General features: G+C 63.4%; 1 protein-coding gene across 4 annotated transcripts; it reads left to right on the forward strand.

Moving 5' to 3' along the window:
- Positions 1-649: 649 nt before the first annotated feature.
- On the forward strand, positions 650-18,802 carry NDRG4 (NDRG family member 4). 4 transcript variants are annotated; one of them, XM_050903726.1, is made up of 17 exons: positions 650-694; positions 4,695-4,786; positions 5,346-5,390; positions 11,787-11,892; positions 13,122-13,242; positions 13,498-13,560; positions 13,767-13,827; positions 14,144-14,230; positions 14,327-14,383; positions 14,753-14,856; positions 15,400-15,456; positions 15,552-15,603; positions 16,344-16,391; positions 16,633-16,668; positions 16,863-16,914; positions 17,657-17,695; positions 18,349-18,802. In XM_050903726.1, exons 1-17 carry the CDS (start codon positions 658-660, stop codon positions 18,501-18,503), a joined length of 1,212 nt encoding a protein of 403 aa, XP_050759683.1. In that variant the 5' UTR covers positions 650-657; the 3' UTR covers positions 18,504-18,802. The 4 variants fall into 4 exon arrangements, with proteins under 4 accessions (XP_050759683.1, XP_050759682.1, XP_050759685.1 ...); XM_050903725.1 differs by lacking the exon at positions 17,657-17,695; XM_050903728.1 differs by lacking the exons at positions 650-694; positions 4,695-4,786; positions 5,346-5,390 and adding an exon at positions 9,519-9,552.
- The last annotated feature ends 358 nt before the right edge of the window (positions 18,803-19,160 follow it).

Below are 19,160 nucleotides of genomic sequence, written 5' to 3' on the forward strand. Positions count from 1 at the left end.
CGCTCCATCCCCCTGTAACCCCCCCCGGCAGCGCTCCATCTCCCGTGTAACCCCCCCGGCAGCGCTCCATCTCCCCTGTAACCCCCCCGGCAGCGCTCCATCCCCCTGTAACCCCCCCGGCAGCGCTCCATCTCCCGTGTAACCCCCCACCACAGCGCTCCATCCCCTGTAACCCCCCCGGCAGCGCTCCATCTCCCTGTAACCCCCCCGCAGCGCTCCATCCCCCTGTAACCCCCCCGGCAGCGCTCCATCTCCCGTGTAACACCCCCCCGCAGCGCTCCATCTCCCCTGTAACCCCCCCGCAGCGCTCCATCTCCCGTGTAACCCCCCCGGCAGCGCGCCATCTCCCCTGTAACCCCCTCCTCCGCCAGCCCCGGCCCGGGCCCATTGTCCTCCTGGCGCCCCCCGGCGCCGGCCCCACTCCCGGCCCCGTTCCCTCCCCTCCGGCCCCGGCGAGGGGAGGAACCGGCCCGGCGGGGGCCGTGCCCAGCCTCGCCCCTGCGCCGCCCTGCGCGCCTCGCACCGGCACCGGCACCGGCACCGGCACCGGCACCGGCACCGGCACCGGCTCCGCTCGCTCCCGCGCCGGGGCCCGCCGCCGCCCCCTCCCTCCGCCCCGCCCCGCCCGCCGGCGGCGCCGGGACCCGCCGCCCCGGCATGAAGGTGCTCCGGCACAAGATCGAGCTGCTGACAGGTACGGCCCGGCCAGGCCGCCCCCGTTCCCCCGGCCCGGGCGTGCTGGGGGGGCGAGGGAGGGGGGGGGGGCGCTGGGAAGAGTCGGGCGCTGGGGTGATGGGGTCGGGGGCGGGGGGGGGGGGAAGAGCCTTCGGCCCCTGCCTAGGAGACGGGGCTGCCGGCCCCCGCCCCCCCCCGCCTGTCTCTTCTCCCCCAGGTATGGGCTGCTTGGGGGAAGGATGCTTTCTGGGGTACGGGAGGTGATGCCTGGGGCGGTGCCAGGGCTGCAGCGGGGGAAGCCCAGGCTGGTGGTGCTGGGGGGGAAGGCAGCCTCCTGGCACGGAGGTCCGGCCAAGCAGACAGCCGGGGTAGGGGGGGGTGCCTGTGGGACTCCTGGAGCATCCCTGCAGTGCCTGCTCCTCTGCCAGCCTCCCCTGGGAGTCTTCCCGCTGCCCGGGTGCCCCGAGGATGGGGCCGGGGAGGAGGTTGCTCTTAGCAACAGCCACTGTGAGACAGCCTGCGCCCCTGCAGAGCCCCCCGCTGCCGCTGCCCCCCGAGCCCGGGATGCTCAGCCCCTGCATCGGTGGCACCGGATCCCCCGGCCTGGTGGGTCTCACGCTGTGGCCCGCCTGCTCCTGCACTCCCCAGTTGGACCACACCGTTAGGCTGGTTTGTGGGGGCTGCTGGGGTGCAGACCTGTGCCCCCCCCATGGGGGCAGAGTAAGCTGTGGGTGTTCATCCTGCACTGGTGGGGCAGGAGGTGGCCCAGGCTGTGTCACACTGGGGTTTTCTTCCACCCCATCGCGGCTCCTCAGCGGTCCTGCTCGGGGGGCAATGCTCTGGGCACGCTTCCATGTCTCGGGCTGGGCTGCAGGTTCCCTTCCTCCCTCTCCCCGCCTCGCCGGAGGTCGCCTTGGCTCTGCCGCCTGGCAGGGGCCAGCCCTCGCTGCTCCGGATTTGCCTTCCCGTCTGTCGCGCGCACTACTCAGCCCAGAGAATCCGTGCCAACATCCCGTGGGTGCCACGTCTGTGCCAGGGCACGACGCAGGTGGTCAACGGGGAGACTCCCGTGAGGCTGGTGCATCGTCCGAGGGACCCCTGCCGTCTGACCAGATACGCTGCCCAGTGTTAAACCCTTCCCACAGCCTCGTCATGATGATGGTGATAATAATAATAATAATAATAATAATAATTAATAATAGTGTATTTCCTTGCCATGAGCTGGTTCTCCTCCAATAAGCCAACACTGGGCTGCAGATCCCTGGGGAAGGTAAGCCAACGTGGCTGTTTCCGTCCCTGTCTATATGTGCGGTGCCCGGGCCGCGGCGGGGCAGAGAACTAGTCCCCAACAGAGCACTAATGTTGTGCTGGGTTTGGGTCTGATTTGGGATTAGGGAGGAGGCGTGTCCCAGCTGTGCCCAGGAAATGGTGGCACCGCACTGGGAAGGCAGAGTGGGAGCAGAGATGGGTGCGCTTGGGGTGGCACCCTGGGGATGGGTGCTGTTGGGGAGCATTGGGGCGAGCTGGAGGGAAAAGGGCTCGTTGCTGGCTACGTTGCCCCAGAGTGCGATGGGAGCCAAGTTGTTTTGACTAGGAGACATGGAGCCGTGGCTTCCTCACCAGCCCTCCACAGTGATGGTGGCCCAGCTGGGCTGAGTGATGCTGCCCACAGTCCCGCTGCTGCGCTGGCAGGAGCAGGGATGAGGGTACCTGTGGGGTGGCGTGGGAGGCAGAGCACCCACAGGAAGATGGCAGCATGGCTGTGATCCTGCTCGCAGGCTGTTGCACCCATGGGACTCCCCGATGTACCAATCCCTCCTCTGTTCCCACGCTCAGCACCACTTTAGGTGACCGTCCATCCCGCACTGAGGATGCCGGTTGGCACAGGGCTCTGCCACATCCCTCATGAGCCAGCTTTCCCCCCGCCACACGAGCAAGGTCACGGGGCCTTTCCTCATTGCTCGGCCACCCTCCCTCCCATATTAGCTGGAGGCTTTAATTAATAAAGCCATTCACCATATGCTAAGTGCTGTTCCCAGCCGCCCTGGGGCTGCGGCCACACGGTGGATTGGTGCGGTCAGCGTGGGACGCTCCTGCTGTCTTCCAGCTACCGGTGAGGCTGATTTTCCTCCTATTTTTTAACCCTGGGATCATGCCCCAGGGGATCGCGGGCTTGCTCGGTCGGTGGCTCTTCAGGCTCCATCGTCTCGGCTGTGCTGGTGGGCTGCAGGCGAGGGCTGTCCCCTTGCGCAAAGCCATTTCCCCAGCAGCAGCCCAGCCTGGAGCAGCACGCCCCAGACGCGTGCCTCTCCATGGGGCTGTCGTCACCTCTCCTGACTGGGGTTTTGCGCGGCCCCCGGCCTGGCGGGACCCTCCGTGCAGGGGGTGACATGGAGACCCCAGCGCGACCTCCGTGCAGGGGTGACATGGAGACCCTCGGCGCGACCCTCCGTGCAGGGGGTGACATGGAGACCCCGGCGCGACCCTCCGTGCAGGGGTGACATGGAGACCCCCGGCGCTGGGTGCCCTGGGACTCCCGGGAGGCTTCGCGGTGGTGTTTCTCCCCCCAAACAGTTCTGGTTTGTTGGATGGCTCCCAAGGAGCAAAGCGAAGTGCGGTGTCTGCAGAAAGCAGCCAGGTGGCACAGCCCGCTTGGTTTTTGAATGGAAAACCCTGTCAGATGAGCAAAAGCTGGCTTTAGAGGGGAGTTTATGACCAGCTCCCGTATTCCTGGTGGCCTTGCAATGTTCGTGGCGTTGCTTGGCCTTTCCACATGGCCAACCCAGGCTGACCCAGGTTTGAAGGTGGACAAAGTGTGGAGCAGGCTTGGCTGAGGCTTGTGGATGGACTGGGGTCCGTGTCTGCTGCAGTGCTAGTGTGGCCCCGTATCATCCCCGGTATCGCTGGGGAGATTGCAAAGGGTGGGTAGCCAGTGGAGGGGGTGTGGGACTGGTGCTGGCCCGTTCGGAGCAGCAACTCGTCCGAAGGCTTGGTCTTGGGGAAGGGGTGGAAACGGAGCCTGCGAAGGCAAACGCCTGAGGTCGAGATCCTGCCTGAGCACAGATAATCCCCTTGCAGTGGGACCTGGCAGTTGCCCGCCCCTATACACAGGGGAGCCTGGATTGTCCCCTGTGTCCCCCATGTCTGTCACCTTCCGTGAGCAGCCAGCTGCTGGGGGTGCAGGCATCCCCTTGCTCCCCTCCACTTTCTAAGCTGGGCTTGTGCCTGGAGGTGTTTTTGGAGATGCCGGCATTAGGGGGTATGAAGTCCTGGTGCCCTGGTCAGCAGCATCCAGTCTCACGCCTCTGCTGAGTGGCAGCTCCACGGTGAAGTCTGTCCTTGCAAGCCCTGGGGCTGAGCTGCCGGCTGACCAGCACGTGCTTTGCAGGCAAGAAGAGTTTGGGAGTAAAGGCTTCACATTTGGTTTTCTCCCATCATTGCAATACAAACTTCAGGCTGTCTCTCTGCTCCCCAGCTGCTCGGAGCATCCCTCTGCCTCCCAGCATGGCTGAGGAACATCACCCCTCGTTCTGGCTGTGCAGGGAGATTCCCTCCGTCCCACCTGTATCTGTCTGCAGCCTAAAACCAGCCAAAACGTTGGATTTTCTTTCTCCAACCGATGCTGGAAGCGGGGGTGGGAACTGGGATGTTCTTGCCCTGGATTGAGTGCTTACAGGGGCGACCAGCATGGACAGACCAGGTTGGTCTCCCAGTTTGCCTAAGACCATGCCCTGGAGACAGGTCTGTCCTTAACTGGGAGAACTGGACCTGGGTGGGAGCTGGGAGCCGAGCTCCTCCAGGCACTGCCTGCCCTGTGCCTGCTTCCAGCTCTCAGCGGAGGGGCTCGCTGCGGCCCCCAGACAAACCGAAGCACCAAGTACCCATGGTAGATGGGTGGAGTGAAGCTGATCTGGGTCCCGTCCCCATGGGGAGGGAGACCCGGGAGGCTCCGCGGGGCTGGGGCGAAGGGGACCAAGGCAGGTCCTCATGGACGCTGACATCTCCCTCGCCCTGGGCAGGGCTGCTGCTGCAGGAGATGACCATGGCGGGGCTGCATGAGCTGCGCTTCACCGAGGAGAAGCCGCTGCTGCGGAGCCAGGACGCTGAGCTGGTGAGTCCGGTGACCACACTGGCTCCGGCTCCCGCATGCGGGGTGCCAGGATGTGGACGCGGGTGCTGAAGTGGGAGCTTGGGGCGGGGGTGTGTGCTGGTATTCGGTACACATGTGTGCACAGGTGTGTTGCTATTCAGTGCCGGTGTGTGTGCAGACATGTGCTGGTATTGGGTGCACGTGTGTGCACACGTGTGTTGGTATTCAGTGCATGTGTGCGTGCAGTTGTGAGCTGGTATCGATGCACATGCATGGGTGAGCCACGGGTTCTGGTTTGATGCGATGATGTATGTGTGTGAAGATGTTGCACATACATGCCTATACAGACTTGTGTTTGTGCACACGTGCACATAGTGCATGCACGTGTGTGTGGGTATTGTAGATGTGCATGTGTGTGTGCACACGTGTGGGCATCATGTCCCCCTGCAGGCAGCACTGCCCTGGGGAGTGGGTGCTTGTGGTGTCAGGGGGCTTCGTGACTTGGGTGGGAGGAGGGCGCCGTGGGAGTGAGGGGCAGCGGGGGGACATCTCTGTCCCTAAGGGCTCCTTCTCTCCTCAGGAGAACTCGGATGTCTTCCTCTCCACTGTGGACACGGACTGGAAGGTAGGACCAGCCACGGGGGGTGCCCCCGACCCCTGGGTCCCGCATGGGACAGCAGCCTGCGGCTGGGGAAGGCTGCGGGGCGCTGAGCGCAGCCAGGGGTGTTGCTGTCCCCCCTTTCCACGGGGACACAGTGCCTGGTCGGTGTCTGTGCACAGGGCTGCACGTCCATCGTGGTCCTCAGCAGGAGGGGGTGGGGGGTCACTGCCAGGCATGCTCTGTGCTGGCGCTTGGATGTGGCTGGCGGGCACTTGGCAACAGGCCTGGGACAAAACCTCTTTAAAACAGGCAATTTCTTCTCAGGAGGGCCGAGCTGCTTTTCCAGCTCCTCTACCATTGCCATGGCAATGGTTTCCCGGGCAATGCCAGCTCCCTGCTTACATAAGGATGTTTGAAAGCTTCTTTCTTTTTTGGAGGGCTGGGGCATTGCCCCCCATACCACCCACCTCTCTCGGAGCGCAGGGCCCCTCTGCTCCCCTGGCTGGCCCCTGCCTGCCTTGTACCTCCATTTCGCCTCTCCGGAGGAGCCCCACAACATGGCCTCGGGGCTCGCGGCGGCTCAGCTTGTGCCTGGCTCCCATGTTGGCCTTCATCACTCTCACACCTCTGCCCAAGCTCATCCCGCACCAGGCTCCCCCTGCAGAGACCGGGGTGCCAGTAGATGGGGAGGGAGGGTAGTGGGGCTGCTGGACCCCAGCTCGCTGCCTGTCCCTCTCCTAAAGCATCCCCCCTCCCAAGGGACAGCAGTGACTGACTTCAGGTTGTATGTTGCTGCTTTGCCAGCGGCTAGGACCACCGGGAGGGTGGGTGGCTCTGGGCTGCTCCTTGCTCTACTTGCCCAGGATCCCTGTTGACCACTGGAGGGGAAACCAAACCTCCTGGTGTCACTGAAGTGAGAGCGAGGACGGAGAGGGAGGCAAGGAGAGAGAGGGAGGCGGCAGTGCCAGGCTGTCTGGAGCTGCCGGTAGCACCATGGGTGCCAGTATGGCTCTTGCTCAGGGCTTGGTTGGCATGCAGGGGATGTTAAAGAGCAATGACTCTCCTAGAACAATCTTTGCATCCCAGTATTTCAGGGATTGGCCCACGGTGATGCTGAACCATGTCCCCGGTGGTGCCCAGGTGGAGAGGGTCTGGATAGCAAATGCCACAGCGATGTGCCTGCATGCCCTCGGTACCTAAAAAAATGAACTGGGCAGGGATCAAGGCAGCTTTTCCCAAGCCAGCCAGGCCCTGCACCCTCTTGGTTCCCCTCCAAGAGCCTCAGGGTGGGGATGGGATAAGCTTCCCAGGCTGTGCTGGGGCAACCCCTCCTTTCCCCCACCCTGGCACTTCGCAGGTTGGTTCCCTGCAAAGGCTGGGGGCTGCCTGCCCTTCCTCGGGGAGATCTTACCCCATTTTCTAGGCTCACTTCCTTGGGGTAATTCAATCCAGCCCCCAGCTTAACTCTTCACTGTCCCTCTGCTCTTCCCCAGAGCCAGTCACTCCTCCCTTGCCGAGATGCTCTGGCCTGGCTGGGGCAGTGGGGGGGGAGCGGGGATCCCCCACTGCCGCTGCCAGCCGAAGTAAAGCCCTTGGGGCTGCTGGCATAAGCCAAGGTGCAGGAGTGCAGGGAGGCAGGTGCCTCTGCCCTGGGACCTGCGAGCCCTGGCCCTGCTGAAGGTCTGGGCCACCCGCCGGGCAGATGGGCTAGTAGGCAACGGGGTGGAGATGCCATTTGATGCCATTCAAGCGGAGTCAGCCTTGCTCAGCCCTCCCATCTCCCTGCTGCCCTTTTGTATTCGTGCCTTACTTCACCTTGGCTTTTCCACCCCTTTTCCCCTCTATTTTGCCACCTTCTGTCTTTTTTCACCTGCTCACGCCCCTCTGCATCTCTTGCTTTTTCCTGGAGGCTGTGGCTGCTCCTGCTCTTTGGCTCCACAGGCAGCAGGGCTGAGGAAAGCAAAAATGGCACCCGGACCCGCGAACGGCTTTGTACCTGTGCCAGGAACCACCTGGGAGCTGGGCTTCCCCCTCACACGCAGTCCTTCGTTAGCAGAGGTGCATCTCGCTAGGCTTGGGTCTGAGCTCCCTCCAGGACAAAGCAGTGCAGAGGAAACTCTTTGGTGGAGGCAAAGTGGATGCCGTCCCTCTGCCTGTCTGTCTGTCTGTCTGTCCTTTCTCCCACGTCCAGACCCCCTGGCTGCCCAGCCCTGACTTGTTTGCAGGATGCTGCTTTCAGTGGCTCCCCACCAACTCTGGTGGTGATCATTTGTCCAGGTCAGGGAAAGGGTTCTCCCCAGGGAAAAGTGGCTCAGCCCTGTTATTAGACATCAGAGACTCCACAGGAACAAGCCTGCTGGGTGAAGCCAAGGACAGAGGGCTTTGCCATGCGGGGAAGCCCGAGCATGTGCTGGTGATGGCAGCTGGACCCCCTCTGCCCATGGCTGCGGTGCGTGCCAGGGCATGGTGGAAGCAAGCTGTGGCGAGCTGCCGGGGTGGGGATGATGCAGAGGTGATGGCAGGCTCCAGCTGGCATGGAGCATCCCTGTGGTGGGCAGGGAGGCTGGAGGATCCCCGCTGGATGCTGCCCTAGTCTGGCACCTGCACTTGGCTCTCCAGCCCCTTTGGGCAGGCGCTGGAGGGACCGTGGGACTCCTTCTCCATCCATGATTGCCCAGCTTCATGCTGGAGCGGCTCGGGTGCCGGTTGTGCCAAGCCAGGCAGTGGTGCTGGGCTGGGCAGGGGCAGGCAGGGTGCAGGGGGATGGCACCCAGAGCCTGCTGGGGGGCTTTGGGGCCACGGCGGCATGAGGTCATCCATGGGTGTGAGCTGCAGGCAGACGGACTCGCCCTCTCGCAAAGCCTCGTTGGAATCCGGGCAGAAACCATCTGCCTGCACACGTGTGCATATGGAAATACACACGTGTGTGCATATGCACACAGCATGCATCGGCCCAGCGATAGGATGTGACCCCTCAGTGCTGCTGGGTTGTCTTTCGTCCTGCCTTATTGACATACCACCAGTGATGTCCAGGTTGGGGCTAAATCCTGCACATCCCCTGCATGCCAGCATCCTGCAGGAGGCAGGATGACCGTGCTGCTGGGTGAGGTAACAGGTATCTGGGCAGCGTTCATGTGTCTACACGCATGTGCCCCTCCACGCACATGTGCACAAGGTTCTGCGTGTGTGCAGGTTGTTGTGCATCCATGGGCATGAGTGATGGCCATGGCATACACGCTAAGCACACGGGAGAAGGATGCAGCAGGTGTGCTCCTTATATGCACGTGACCGTGCACATACATGCACAGGAACGTGTACCAACGCAGACACACAGGGGCCAGCCCCATGGGGGTATGCGCAAGGATTTTGTGGGGCGCATGTGCTTCAGTGTGGGTCATTGTTTTTATTTTTCCAAAGTTGACATGCACAGACATGTGGGGGGGCATGGTTTTGCCTGGCCTCTGTGTGTTTGTGTTGGTTGGTATGTGTTCCTGTGCATGTATGTGCATGGTCACGTGCATATGCGGAGCATGCCTGCTGTGTCCTTCTCCTGTGTGTTTAGCGTGTACCCAAGCCATTTGCAGGTGTGTGCATGCTTCCTGGTGCGTGTGTGTTGCTGCAGGGCCTTGGTTTGGGCGGCTGCAGGCTCGAGCATGATTCTGCATGTTTGTGTGGGGCCAGGGCCACATGTGTGTGCGTGACGGGTGCGGGTGAGCATTGCTGGGCTCTGCCATGACGATGCTGTGTGTGTTGCAAGGCGTGTGAGTGCAGCCCTGTCCAGGCACCCCTGCCTGTCTCGGTCTGCTGAAGGAGGGAAGATGAAGCAGGTACCGCACGGTGCCAGGCGTTTTTTCTTCATAAACAAGGGTATTTGGGGCCAATTGGAGCATGAATAATTCCCGCGGCAGCCAATGGCTGAGTGCTGGCTCCATCGCAGTGCTCGCCTGCAATGGAGGCCAAACCTGCTGGGGCTGCGCGTCGCGTCAAGGGGGAAGGGAGAGGGAGGGCTTAGCGCAGGGCTGGGGCTCCGCTATAAATCGAGGCGAGGGGCTGAGCCAGCGCAGAGCTCTGCTTCGCCCCAGCCCGCTGCACCACTGTGCCCCACGCCGGGACCCCGTGCTCGGCCCACCCTGCCCGCGCATCCTCGTCCACCCGGTTCCTCACCATGCCTGAGTGCTGGGATGGGGTAGGTACCACCGTTCCCGTGCTCGTTGCCCTCCCTTCCAGGGAGTTTTGCCCCAGTACCTCCCCTGCTCTCCCAGGCTGGACCTTTGCACCCGGCAGGGCTTGGCGTGGGCCAGGCAGGCATTGGTGAGGGAGGGACCTGCTGCTGGGGAGCCCTTCCTTCCCCCAGCCCCACTGCCGCATCCCTGATGTGCCGCAGGTTTCAGGGACGCATTGTCCTTGAGCATGTCCTCCCCGAGCCCAGCAGAGATGCTGCGCCGAGGCCGAGGGTGAGCGAGTGTAGCTGCAGCGGCTGCAGGCTGCACTGGGGCTGACTGTGGATGGGGGCGGGGGGGCACACTGCCCCTTCCCCACCCCCAGAGTTGTAGAGGGAGAGGGTCACTTGCTGTTTTGAAGCAATCCCTCGGATGCTTTCCGGCCTCTGCGGTGATGGCAACATCTGATGGCAACAGGCTGGTGTGGAGGGGGGCGAGCAAGGTGGGAGCACTGCAGCAGTGAGTGGGTAACCTGGACAGGGCTGGGGTCTCTCAGGCACCTATGGGTGCTGCGACCCCCGCACCCCTCCTCGCTGGGGCCACGGGTTGTCAGTGACCCCCCCCTCCCCACTGCTTGCATCCCCTGCATCCCTAGCCTCTCCCCCCAGCGAGCATCCCTGCGGCAAAGGGCAGGGCTGTGGTACCCAGCGATGCTGCAGAGGCTGCACCACGGGCAGGGATGTGCCTGGCTTGGCGGGGCGGGGGAGGGTAGCAGTGCTGGGGAAGGAGCCGCCACGTTGGGCATGTGATTTTGGGGTGGGATTGCACGCTGAGCTGTCGGGGCTGTGATGGGGACCGTGGGCATGATGATGGCAACGAGGCAGCTCTGTGCCCAGGATCAGACCACATGGATGCCTCCTGCTCTGTGACCTTGGGCCAGGCCCTTCCTCTGCCTCAGTTTCCCCATCTGTTGTTGCGGGGGGATGTCCCCTGCTCACTGCCTGGGAGCGGAGGGACAGCTGTGGATGAGGGCTGGGGACAGGGTGCCCTTGGGGAGCCGAGCGTCGTCTCCATAGAGCCCTTGAGCTGCCCTCGGGTGCTGCGTCCCCCCGGGGACAGCGGATCTCGGTGAGGGGAGGCACTGCAGTGAGGAGACCCTGTCCTCAGGCGGTTCCTCCCACCTGAGGCCCGTGTCCTTCAGAGTCCTTGGTGGCATGTAACCCGCGGGACCGTCCACGTACCTGCTCCCCTCCCACCAGTCCATCCATGGGGCTGCCAGTATCTGCAGCAAGGACGGTGCCGGTTGGGCACCCTGCCAGCTTCCCCTGCCTGGCCCTGCTCAGCGCGTGATGCTCCTGCATCTGCCAGATCCCAGCTTCGAGGTCACTGCCAGTGGGCTGGCTGGCAGGCATGGGCATCTGGAGCGGACTCCTGGTCCCTTGTCCCCAGGCGATGCCTTGGACAGCACCTGGGCTTGCAGCCTCAGTTTCCCTTGCTGGCTGGGGACAATGGCCATGAAGGCAAGGCTGGAGCCCTCCCAGCCAGGGAAACTGAGGCACGGGGTAGTCCTGGTCTCTGTATGGGGGCACAGCCATTTCAGACCAAGGGATTTTAAAGTTACTTTAGCTGTCATTTTGGGATCAGGCTGCGGCGTTTCCCGGGGTGGTGTCTGGGGTCTGACCTCCGCCTGTTTGTCCCAGGCACAGCGAATCCAGGCCAACTGGGCCATGCTGTGATCCCCCACCCTGTTGCCAAAAATCCCTCAGTCTCAGGCTCTCGAAGATCTCCTGTCCCATTCTGTGGTTCACCTGTCCCGTCCCACGATCCTCCTCTCCCAAGCCCTCTTGGATCATCCCATCCCATCCCATCCCAAACCTCTATCCCTTGATCCCATTCTGTGATCCCATCCCATGATCCCATCCCATGATACACCTGTCCAATCCTAAATCCTATTATCCTATCCCAAGTCCTCCCTTCCCTTCCCTTCCCTTCCTTCCCTTCCCTTCCCTTCCCTTCCCTTCCCTTCCCTTCCCTTCGGGAGTCGGTGGAGGCTGGGAGCATTTGTATGTGATTTGTCCTGTCTTCTGCCACCACCGGGATGCCCAGAGCTGGGGGTTTTCCCAGGATGGCTGCTCCTCTTTCCCTCGTGCTCCCATGGGACCCAGCTGCCCGGGGAAGCAGCAGTGAGGGGTGGGATGGTGGGGCAGGAGAGGATGTCTTGGGGCAGGCAGGCGTCACCCCATCTCTCCTCTTCCCCCAGGAACATGACATTGAGACCCCCTATGGGCTGCTGCACGTGGTCATCCGGGGCTCGCCCAAGGGGAATCGCCCGGCCATCCTGACGTACCATGATGTGGGCCTCAACCGTGAGTGCTGGTCCCTGGGCCATGGGGTGCAGGGGCAGGCGGGAGCGAGCCTCGGGTTGCACGGGGTGCCAGGACGTCGGCCAAAGCCCCTGGCTCCTCCCAGGCTGCACTGGGTCTCCCCAGGCATCTGAAAGCACCAGGAGGGTTTGGATGCTCAGCCAAACCCAAAGCCCAGGCCAGGCACAGCCAGGAGTGCTTGGCCACCCTGGTGCTGGCTGTCCGCCCGCCCACGCCAGGCAGGGACGGGACGTGGCAAGTGCCGGCTCAGTCCCCGCCGCCACCGCCGGCCCGTTGGTATGCAGAGCACGGACCCGGCTGGCGGCAGGGCGTAGCAGGGGCTGAAGGAGACATGGAATAGCAGGGAAGGAGGGACCCCGACGGGCAGGGAAGGAGGGACCCTGAGCCGCGGCTCTGGATGTGGAGATGCTGTGCTCTCTGTTAGCCTGCAGCCTTGGACCTGCAGCCCAGACCCCTGCCCCAGGCTGTGCCCCCCGGCTGAGCTGGGATGCCCGGTGCCCCGTGAGCAGGGAGAAGCATCTCCCCCTCCACTGGCAGCTGAGGCTGAGTCACCAGCACGCTACGTGAGCTGCCTCACCATCACAGCAGCACTCTCGTGTCCAGGGATGCATCATGTTGGTTGTGATGGACCTAATAACCTACCTCACCCCCATATTTTGGGAGGGACATCCTGGCACCAATGCCATGGGGCAGGACCCCTCCAAGCCCTAGCGATAGCTATATCCCGCTGCAACAGTGGTGGCCTGTCCACAGCAGCGCTGGGGCTGTTTCTTTGACTGTTTCCAAGCAGGGAGATTTGCAGCTGTTTCTCAAATCCGATGTTTGCTTGAGCCCTTTCTGGGGATTTTGGAAAGGGCTGATAATACCCCGGGCTGCTAATCCCGCTGCCTGCCGGGTGATCCCGCAGCTCCGGGCTTTGCATCCCCCAGTCCCATCCCTCCAAGCAGACGAAGCTCACCCCAACCTGGCTGTGTCCGTCCATCCCCATGCCTCCCAACACCAGTAGGGATGCAGCCCTTGCTAACAGTGGCTGTGGTCTCTGTTGTGGGGATGAGGAGCTTGGAGGGAAGGGGATGGGAGGGCTTTGGTGGCATGTCACCTCCCAGTTGAAGGGCAGTGGGAGGGCAGGCGACCTCTCTCCATGCTCCCCTGGCCCACCAGGCCCCTGTGCCAGGGCGTTTGGTCTCTGATCCTTGCCTGCCCTTTGACAGACAAGCTTTGCTTCAACACCTTCTTCAACTACGAGGACATGCAGGAGATCACGAAGCACTTTGTGGTGTGCCACGTGGATGCGCCGGGCCAGCAGGCAGGAGCCTCGCAGTTCCCTCAGGGGTACGTGCCAGCTTCGGGGGCTCACTATGCCCGCCAGGATGTCACCTCCCTGCCTGCTGGGTTGTTGCTGCCTGGGCAGCCCTGCCTGTGGGACTCTCTGAACCGTGTCAAAGCCCGTGGCAGCCGCCTGGCCCAGGGTGGGCAATGGGGTGGTGGCATTTCCCTGCCCACTTCGGGCAGCCCAGCTGCCCTGTCCCAGCCTTCCCGTTCTGCGCAGGTCCCATAACTGCTGTCCTGTGCCTCCTTGTGCCGCAGGTACCAGTACCCATCCATGGACCAGCTGGCTGCCATGTTACCCAGCGTGGTGCAGCATTTTGGGTGAGTCAGCCTCTCCTCCACGGCTGCTGGCTGAGGGTGCTGGGCAGGGAGATGGGCAGGAGGCAAGGGTTTGGGGCTGGGGGAGTTGTTCCTCTAAGCTGGCACTCTGCCTGTCTTCTTGTGCCCCATGCTGCGGGTGGAGGGGTGCCCCAGGGAACCCGTGCTGGAGCCCACTGTCCTCCCATATGCACCTCTCCGCTTTCCAGGTTCAAATACGTGATCGGGATCGGTGTTGGGGCAGGAGCCTACGTGCTGGCCAAGTTTGCGGTGAGCCTGGGGCTGGGATGGGCTGGCTCTGAGTTGCCCGTACCTGCTGTCAGCCCAGGGCATGGGGAAGAGCAGGAGCTGACACCCCTGGGCAGGCTGTGCCGCTGCAAAGGCTCTTGGAGGGATGGGGGGGCTGGGAAGGCAGTGCCATGGCCATGGTGGCCCGGCAGTCTTGCCACAGGTCTCCCATCCCTCCGAGGACAGGGCCATGTCAGCCTTGTGCAATGCCTGTGCGGTGGGCAGCGGTGCTGGTGGGGGGCTGCCCTGGGCGCATCTCCCCTTCCCGCTGAGCATCCGCCCCTCTTGCTCACTGCAGCTCATCTTCCCCGACCTGGTTGAGGGACTGGTCCTCATGAACATCGACCCCAACGGCAAAGGCTGGATTGACTGGGCAGCTGCCAAGGTGGGCAGGGCCCTGACCCCCCCTCCCGGCCCTGGCGGCTCCCTGGGGCAGGAGCCAGCCACGGCAGTGCCGTAACATTCTGTGCTCCCTCCACAGCTCTCTGGCCTCACCAGCACGCTGCCGGACACTGTCCTGTCCCACCTGTTCAGCCAGGTAAGGGCTGCGCATCCTGCCGGCCCCCTGCCACCAGCCCCCTACCCAGCATCCCAGCCCCGTCACCCGGGCTGTGCCCTGTCCTGTCTGCCGGGTGCCGCAGTGCTGCCGGACCTGCCCCATGCCCAGGGATGGGGTTAGTCAAGCCCTGCCTGTATCCCTCCTGCCTGATCCAGGGCTTAGCCTTGACGAGTGTGTGACTCGTGCCCTCGTCCTGCCTGAGTGTGCTGCCTGCAGCACCGCCGTGCCCAGCTGCATTGCCCAGCATCCTCCCCCTCTTCCCCGCTGGCCAGCACGGCATGGGCAGGTCTGGGGGAGCGGGGTGTCTCCACGGTACCTGCCCTGATCTCCGTCCCCCCGCTGGCACAGGAAGAGCTGGTGAACAACACGGAGCTGGTGCAGAGTTACCGGCAGCAGATCGGCAGTGTGGTGAACCAGTTCAACCTCCAGCTCTTCCTCAACATGTACAACAGGTGAGCACCCCGGGCGGCCCTGCCAGCGGGCTGCCCCCCGTCTGCGCCAGGCGAGGGGCTGCAGCGCTGGTGAGTGATCCCGAGGCCACCATGGGAACCCTGACCCCTGTTGGGTGCTGCCATCACCCTCCGGCACAGGCAGGCAGCGGTGCAAAGCTGGCCGCCGGTCCTGGCCGGGGATGCAGGAGTGGTGGCACTTGTGCCAGAGCCTTCCCATGTCCCAGAACCCACCGCCGTGGGTGCACATCCCCTGGTCTCCTCCTGCGCTGGGTGCTGGCACAGGCCTGGGCAAGAGGGCAGAGATGCTGTCCCACGCATGCAGGGGGTTGGGAGCCTTGCTACTCCACTGGGTGCTGCATCCCGTGGCGCAGGCTCTGCTCAGGTCATGGCAGAGATAGCCATGGGGTCCTCCATCCACAGGGTGCCGGGACAGCGGGGCTGGGTGCTGCTTCCCAGAGCTGGCAGCGCCCCAGCTCTTGTGCTATGACATCGGTGGCAGCACCTGCCCATGGGCTTACACTCATCCTCTTTCTCCTCCATCAGCCGCAGGGACCTGGACATCAACCGGCCTGGGACTGTGCCCAACGCCAAGACGCTGCGGTAAGAGTCACGCTGGCATGGCACGGGGCGTCCCTGGGCAGTGGAGTCCACCCAGGCCAAGCCCTGACTGTGCCCCTTTCTCCTCTCACTTCCAGCTGCCCCGTGATGCTGGTGGTCGGAGACAACGCGCCTGCTGAAGAGGGGGTGGTGAGTGATGGGGTAGTGCCTGCAGGGTGGCACACAGACAGTGCCCACACGTGGGCACGCTCACGTTCACAGCCTGCTCAGACATGTGTGAGCTCCTGCGTGCGGGAGCGTGCTCATGTGCAAACCTACTTGCTCGTGTGGGCACGTGTGCATGTGCATCCGTGCATGGCTGCCACACCTGGAAAACCTCCCCTTCCTCATACGCCCAGACGTGCTCACAACGTGCACACTCGGATGTGTCAGCACACAGGCACACTCCCTGCTTGGCCGCATGCACCCAAACAGCTGCTAGCACATGCGTGTGCTTGCACACATCCACACGATTGTCCACACTTGCACAATCAGCCGCAGGTACAGTGCAGGTAGCCACATTTGCACATAAGGTGTAACTGCGTGCACACCCCCTGTCCTCCAGCACACGTATCTCTATGCATATGCACATGAGTACATTTGTGTGCTTGTACACGTGTGTGACACACAGGATGCCTCACCAGCCCCCCTCCCCTCCCTTTCCAGCCCCCACCCTTGCCCAGACACTGCCTGGCAGGAGGAAGGTCCCCTCGGTCCCATGGCAAGGGATGGTGGTTCTGTGAGCGCAGGGCTCACCTAGCGCCCTGTCTCCACCTGGCTGGGGTGGGATGTGCCAGCTGGAGTGCCGTGGGCCAGTGGCGGTACCCACGGGCAACTTCTGCCAGGCTCAGGGCACGCCAGGGTGCTAATGTCATCCCTCTTGCCTGCAGGTGGAGTGTAACTCCAAGCTGGATCCCACCAACACCACCTTCCTGAAGGTAGGCGGGTGGCAGGGGGCAGCCAGGCGGTCCCTGCTGCCCATGAAGTGCCCCATTGCCCTCTGCCCCAGGGTTGCAGGGTGTCCCTGTCTCCCCGTTCCAGGTCCATCCTGGCCATGGGGCTCGGGGTGAGTGGGGAGAGCAGGGTGGCCCCAGCAGTGCCATCCTGCGAGCGGGTACCACGGGACAGGGCGGGCGGCAAAGGCACCCTCCCAAACTAAGCAGGACCTTCTCTCTGCAGATGGCTGACTCCGGTGGGCTGCCCCAGGTCACACAGGTGAGCCCCCACAATTTCCCCAGTTAACTGGGTATACTGGGCCCCGAGACATGCACTGGTGCTGTCTGTGGCTAGCAGGGGATGGGCTGAGGTGGGCATAGGGGTCTTGTGCAGGGGCTGCTAGAGGCAGCTCGGGACTGAGCAGGGATCTCGGCCCCAGTGCTGCCTCAACTCAGCCCGCTCTCTCCCCGCAGCCCGGCAAGCTGACCGAAGCCTTCAAGTACTTCCTGCAAGGCATGGGCTACAGTGAGTGCCAGGGCTGGGCACGGGGCTGGCGCGTGTCTGCGTGTGCACATGCGTGTGTGCCTGTGTGTGCGTGTGCTGACCCTGCTGCAGGAGAGGAGCCTGGCACCCGCGCGTGCCCATCCTGATGGAGAGCTGCACGTGCGTCTGTGGCGTTGTACGTGCACGTATACAAGATGGCTATCCATGCGTTCATAGGGGCGTGGGGTGTACAGGCTGTGTGTGCACACAGACGTGTGTACAAGGGCTCTGTGTACATACGTGTGTGGACAGGGTCTCTGTGCATGCATGCACACTTATGTGTGTGTGGGCACGCAGAAGCAGGGGCTCTGTGTGTGCACACAGACGTGTGTACAAGGGCTCTGTGTACATACGTGTGTGGACAGGGTCTCTGTGCATGCATGCACACTTATGTGTGTGTGGGCACGCAGAAGCAGGGGCTCTGTGTGTGCACACAGACGTGCAGACTCCATGTGCACAAGTCTGTCTGCATACATGCGTGTATAGGTCCATGAGCACATGTGTGTATGTGTGTGTGTGCAGGTCCGTGTGCATACCTGATTGTGCACATGTGCGAAGGTCCGTGTACACACGTGTGTGTGTTTGCAGGTCTGTGTGCACACGTGCAGGTCCGTGTGCGTGCACACGTGGGGCTGGGCGGGGGCTCCTGGCCCCACTGAGCGGCCAGCACGGCTGACGCTCTCTCTCTGCCCTCCCTGCCCTTCTCCCGCTCCACCCCTGCCAGTCGCCCACCTGAAGGATCGGAGGCTGAGTGGAGGCACAGGTACCGCTCAGTGCTGCTCGGCCCGTGCCCGCTGCTGCATGGTGCCCGCCTGACCTGTGCCCTCGAGCTGCCTGGGCACCTTTGGGAGCAGCCTGGGTGTGGGGCTGGCCCTTCCCGGCCAGATGCCCTCTGCCTCGCTCCGCTTTGCCTGAGATGGCACCCTGAGCGAGGGCCGGGGGCTGAGAAAGGGCATTCGGAGAAGTCCTCCCCATGCAGGCACAGTCTCGTCAGTGTGCCCACTGTGCCCCCCTCCAGCCGGCCAGGAGCTGTGCCCACCGGGCATCCTGGCAGGAGGAGTGTGTCACCTTCCCTCCACACCCTGGGGAGCCAGGAGAGCTCCCATCCCAGCTCACTCCGTCCCCAGAGCGTGGTGACCAGGGGTCCCCACTGCCTCATGCCCAGTGGTCGCATGCCCGGGAGATGTGCCCGGTGTGCAGCCTGCCCCAGGGCGCCCCGTCCCTGCCCCGCTGTCCCTTGCCAGCCTGGAAGCTGCTCACGTTGTCACAGCACTGCATGCTGCAAGCTTGTGCCCGGGGTCATTCGCATCGGGGAGCGGGACCTGCGGCTTTGCTTGCGTGAGGCAATGTCAGCTCAGGTCCTGCTGGCTTTCGGAGGGAGCTGAGCACCCCGGCCGTCTCTCTGTGCCCGTGCAGTGCCATCTGCGAGCATGACCCGCCTGGCACGCTCCCGCACGGCCTCCCTCACCAGCGCCAGCTCAGTGGATGGCACCCGCCCACGTGCCTGCACCCACTCGGAGAGCACCGAGGCCATGGGGCAGATCAACCACACCATGGAGGTATCATGCTGAGGTCCACGCCCGCCGACGACGTCTCCTCCAGAGCCATCTCCCATCCGTCAGCATCCTGCCAGCACCCACCCGCCCCGTGGACGTCCTCCACCAGGGTCCTCGCTCCTTCGGGGTCAATTTGTCTTCTTTGCCGTTGGCCTCATCCCCTTGTCTGGTACCAGAGAAGGAGAGGGGCTTCGCTTCACTGCCTCCTGGCTCTGGCTCCTGGCTTCATCCAGCAGTCACACATGGTTCTGCATCAGTCCTCACCCTCCCTAGCATCAGCTTGGCCCTGGCTTGGGAGGGTCGGTGGCAGGGGAACGGGGCCAGGATGGGGGAGCCGGGGCAGGGTGGTAAGATGGGGACAGGATGGTGGGATGGGGCAGGACAGCAGGATGTGGGCAGGATAGCAGGATGGGGGCAGGACAGCAGGATGTGGAGAGGACACAGGAGGTAGGTTGGTCTCCCAAGGTCAACTGACGGCTGGCCAAGCCAGAAGGAAGACAGGGACAGGGAGCGGCGCTCACTGGGAGGTCACTGGGCCCTTCCTGTGGATGCAGCTCCCATTTCTCCCTGCTGGCCCTCCCTGGGGAAAGCTAGCATGGGATCCCCCAGCACACCCAGGACCTGCTGCCCCGGAACTGGCTGAGCATTGTGAGAAATCGCACCCCAAACTGT

The sequence above is a fragment of the Gymnogyps californianus genome, chromosome 12, assembly GCF_018139145.2.
Source record: "Gymnogyps californianus isolate 813 chromosome 12, ASM1813914v2, whole genome shotgun sequence".
Classification (NCBI taxonomy): Eukaryota; Metazoa; Chordata; class Aves; order Accipitriformes; family Cathartidae; genus Gymnogyps; species Gymnogyps californianus.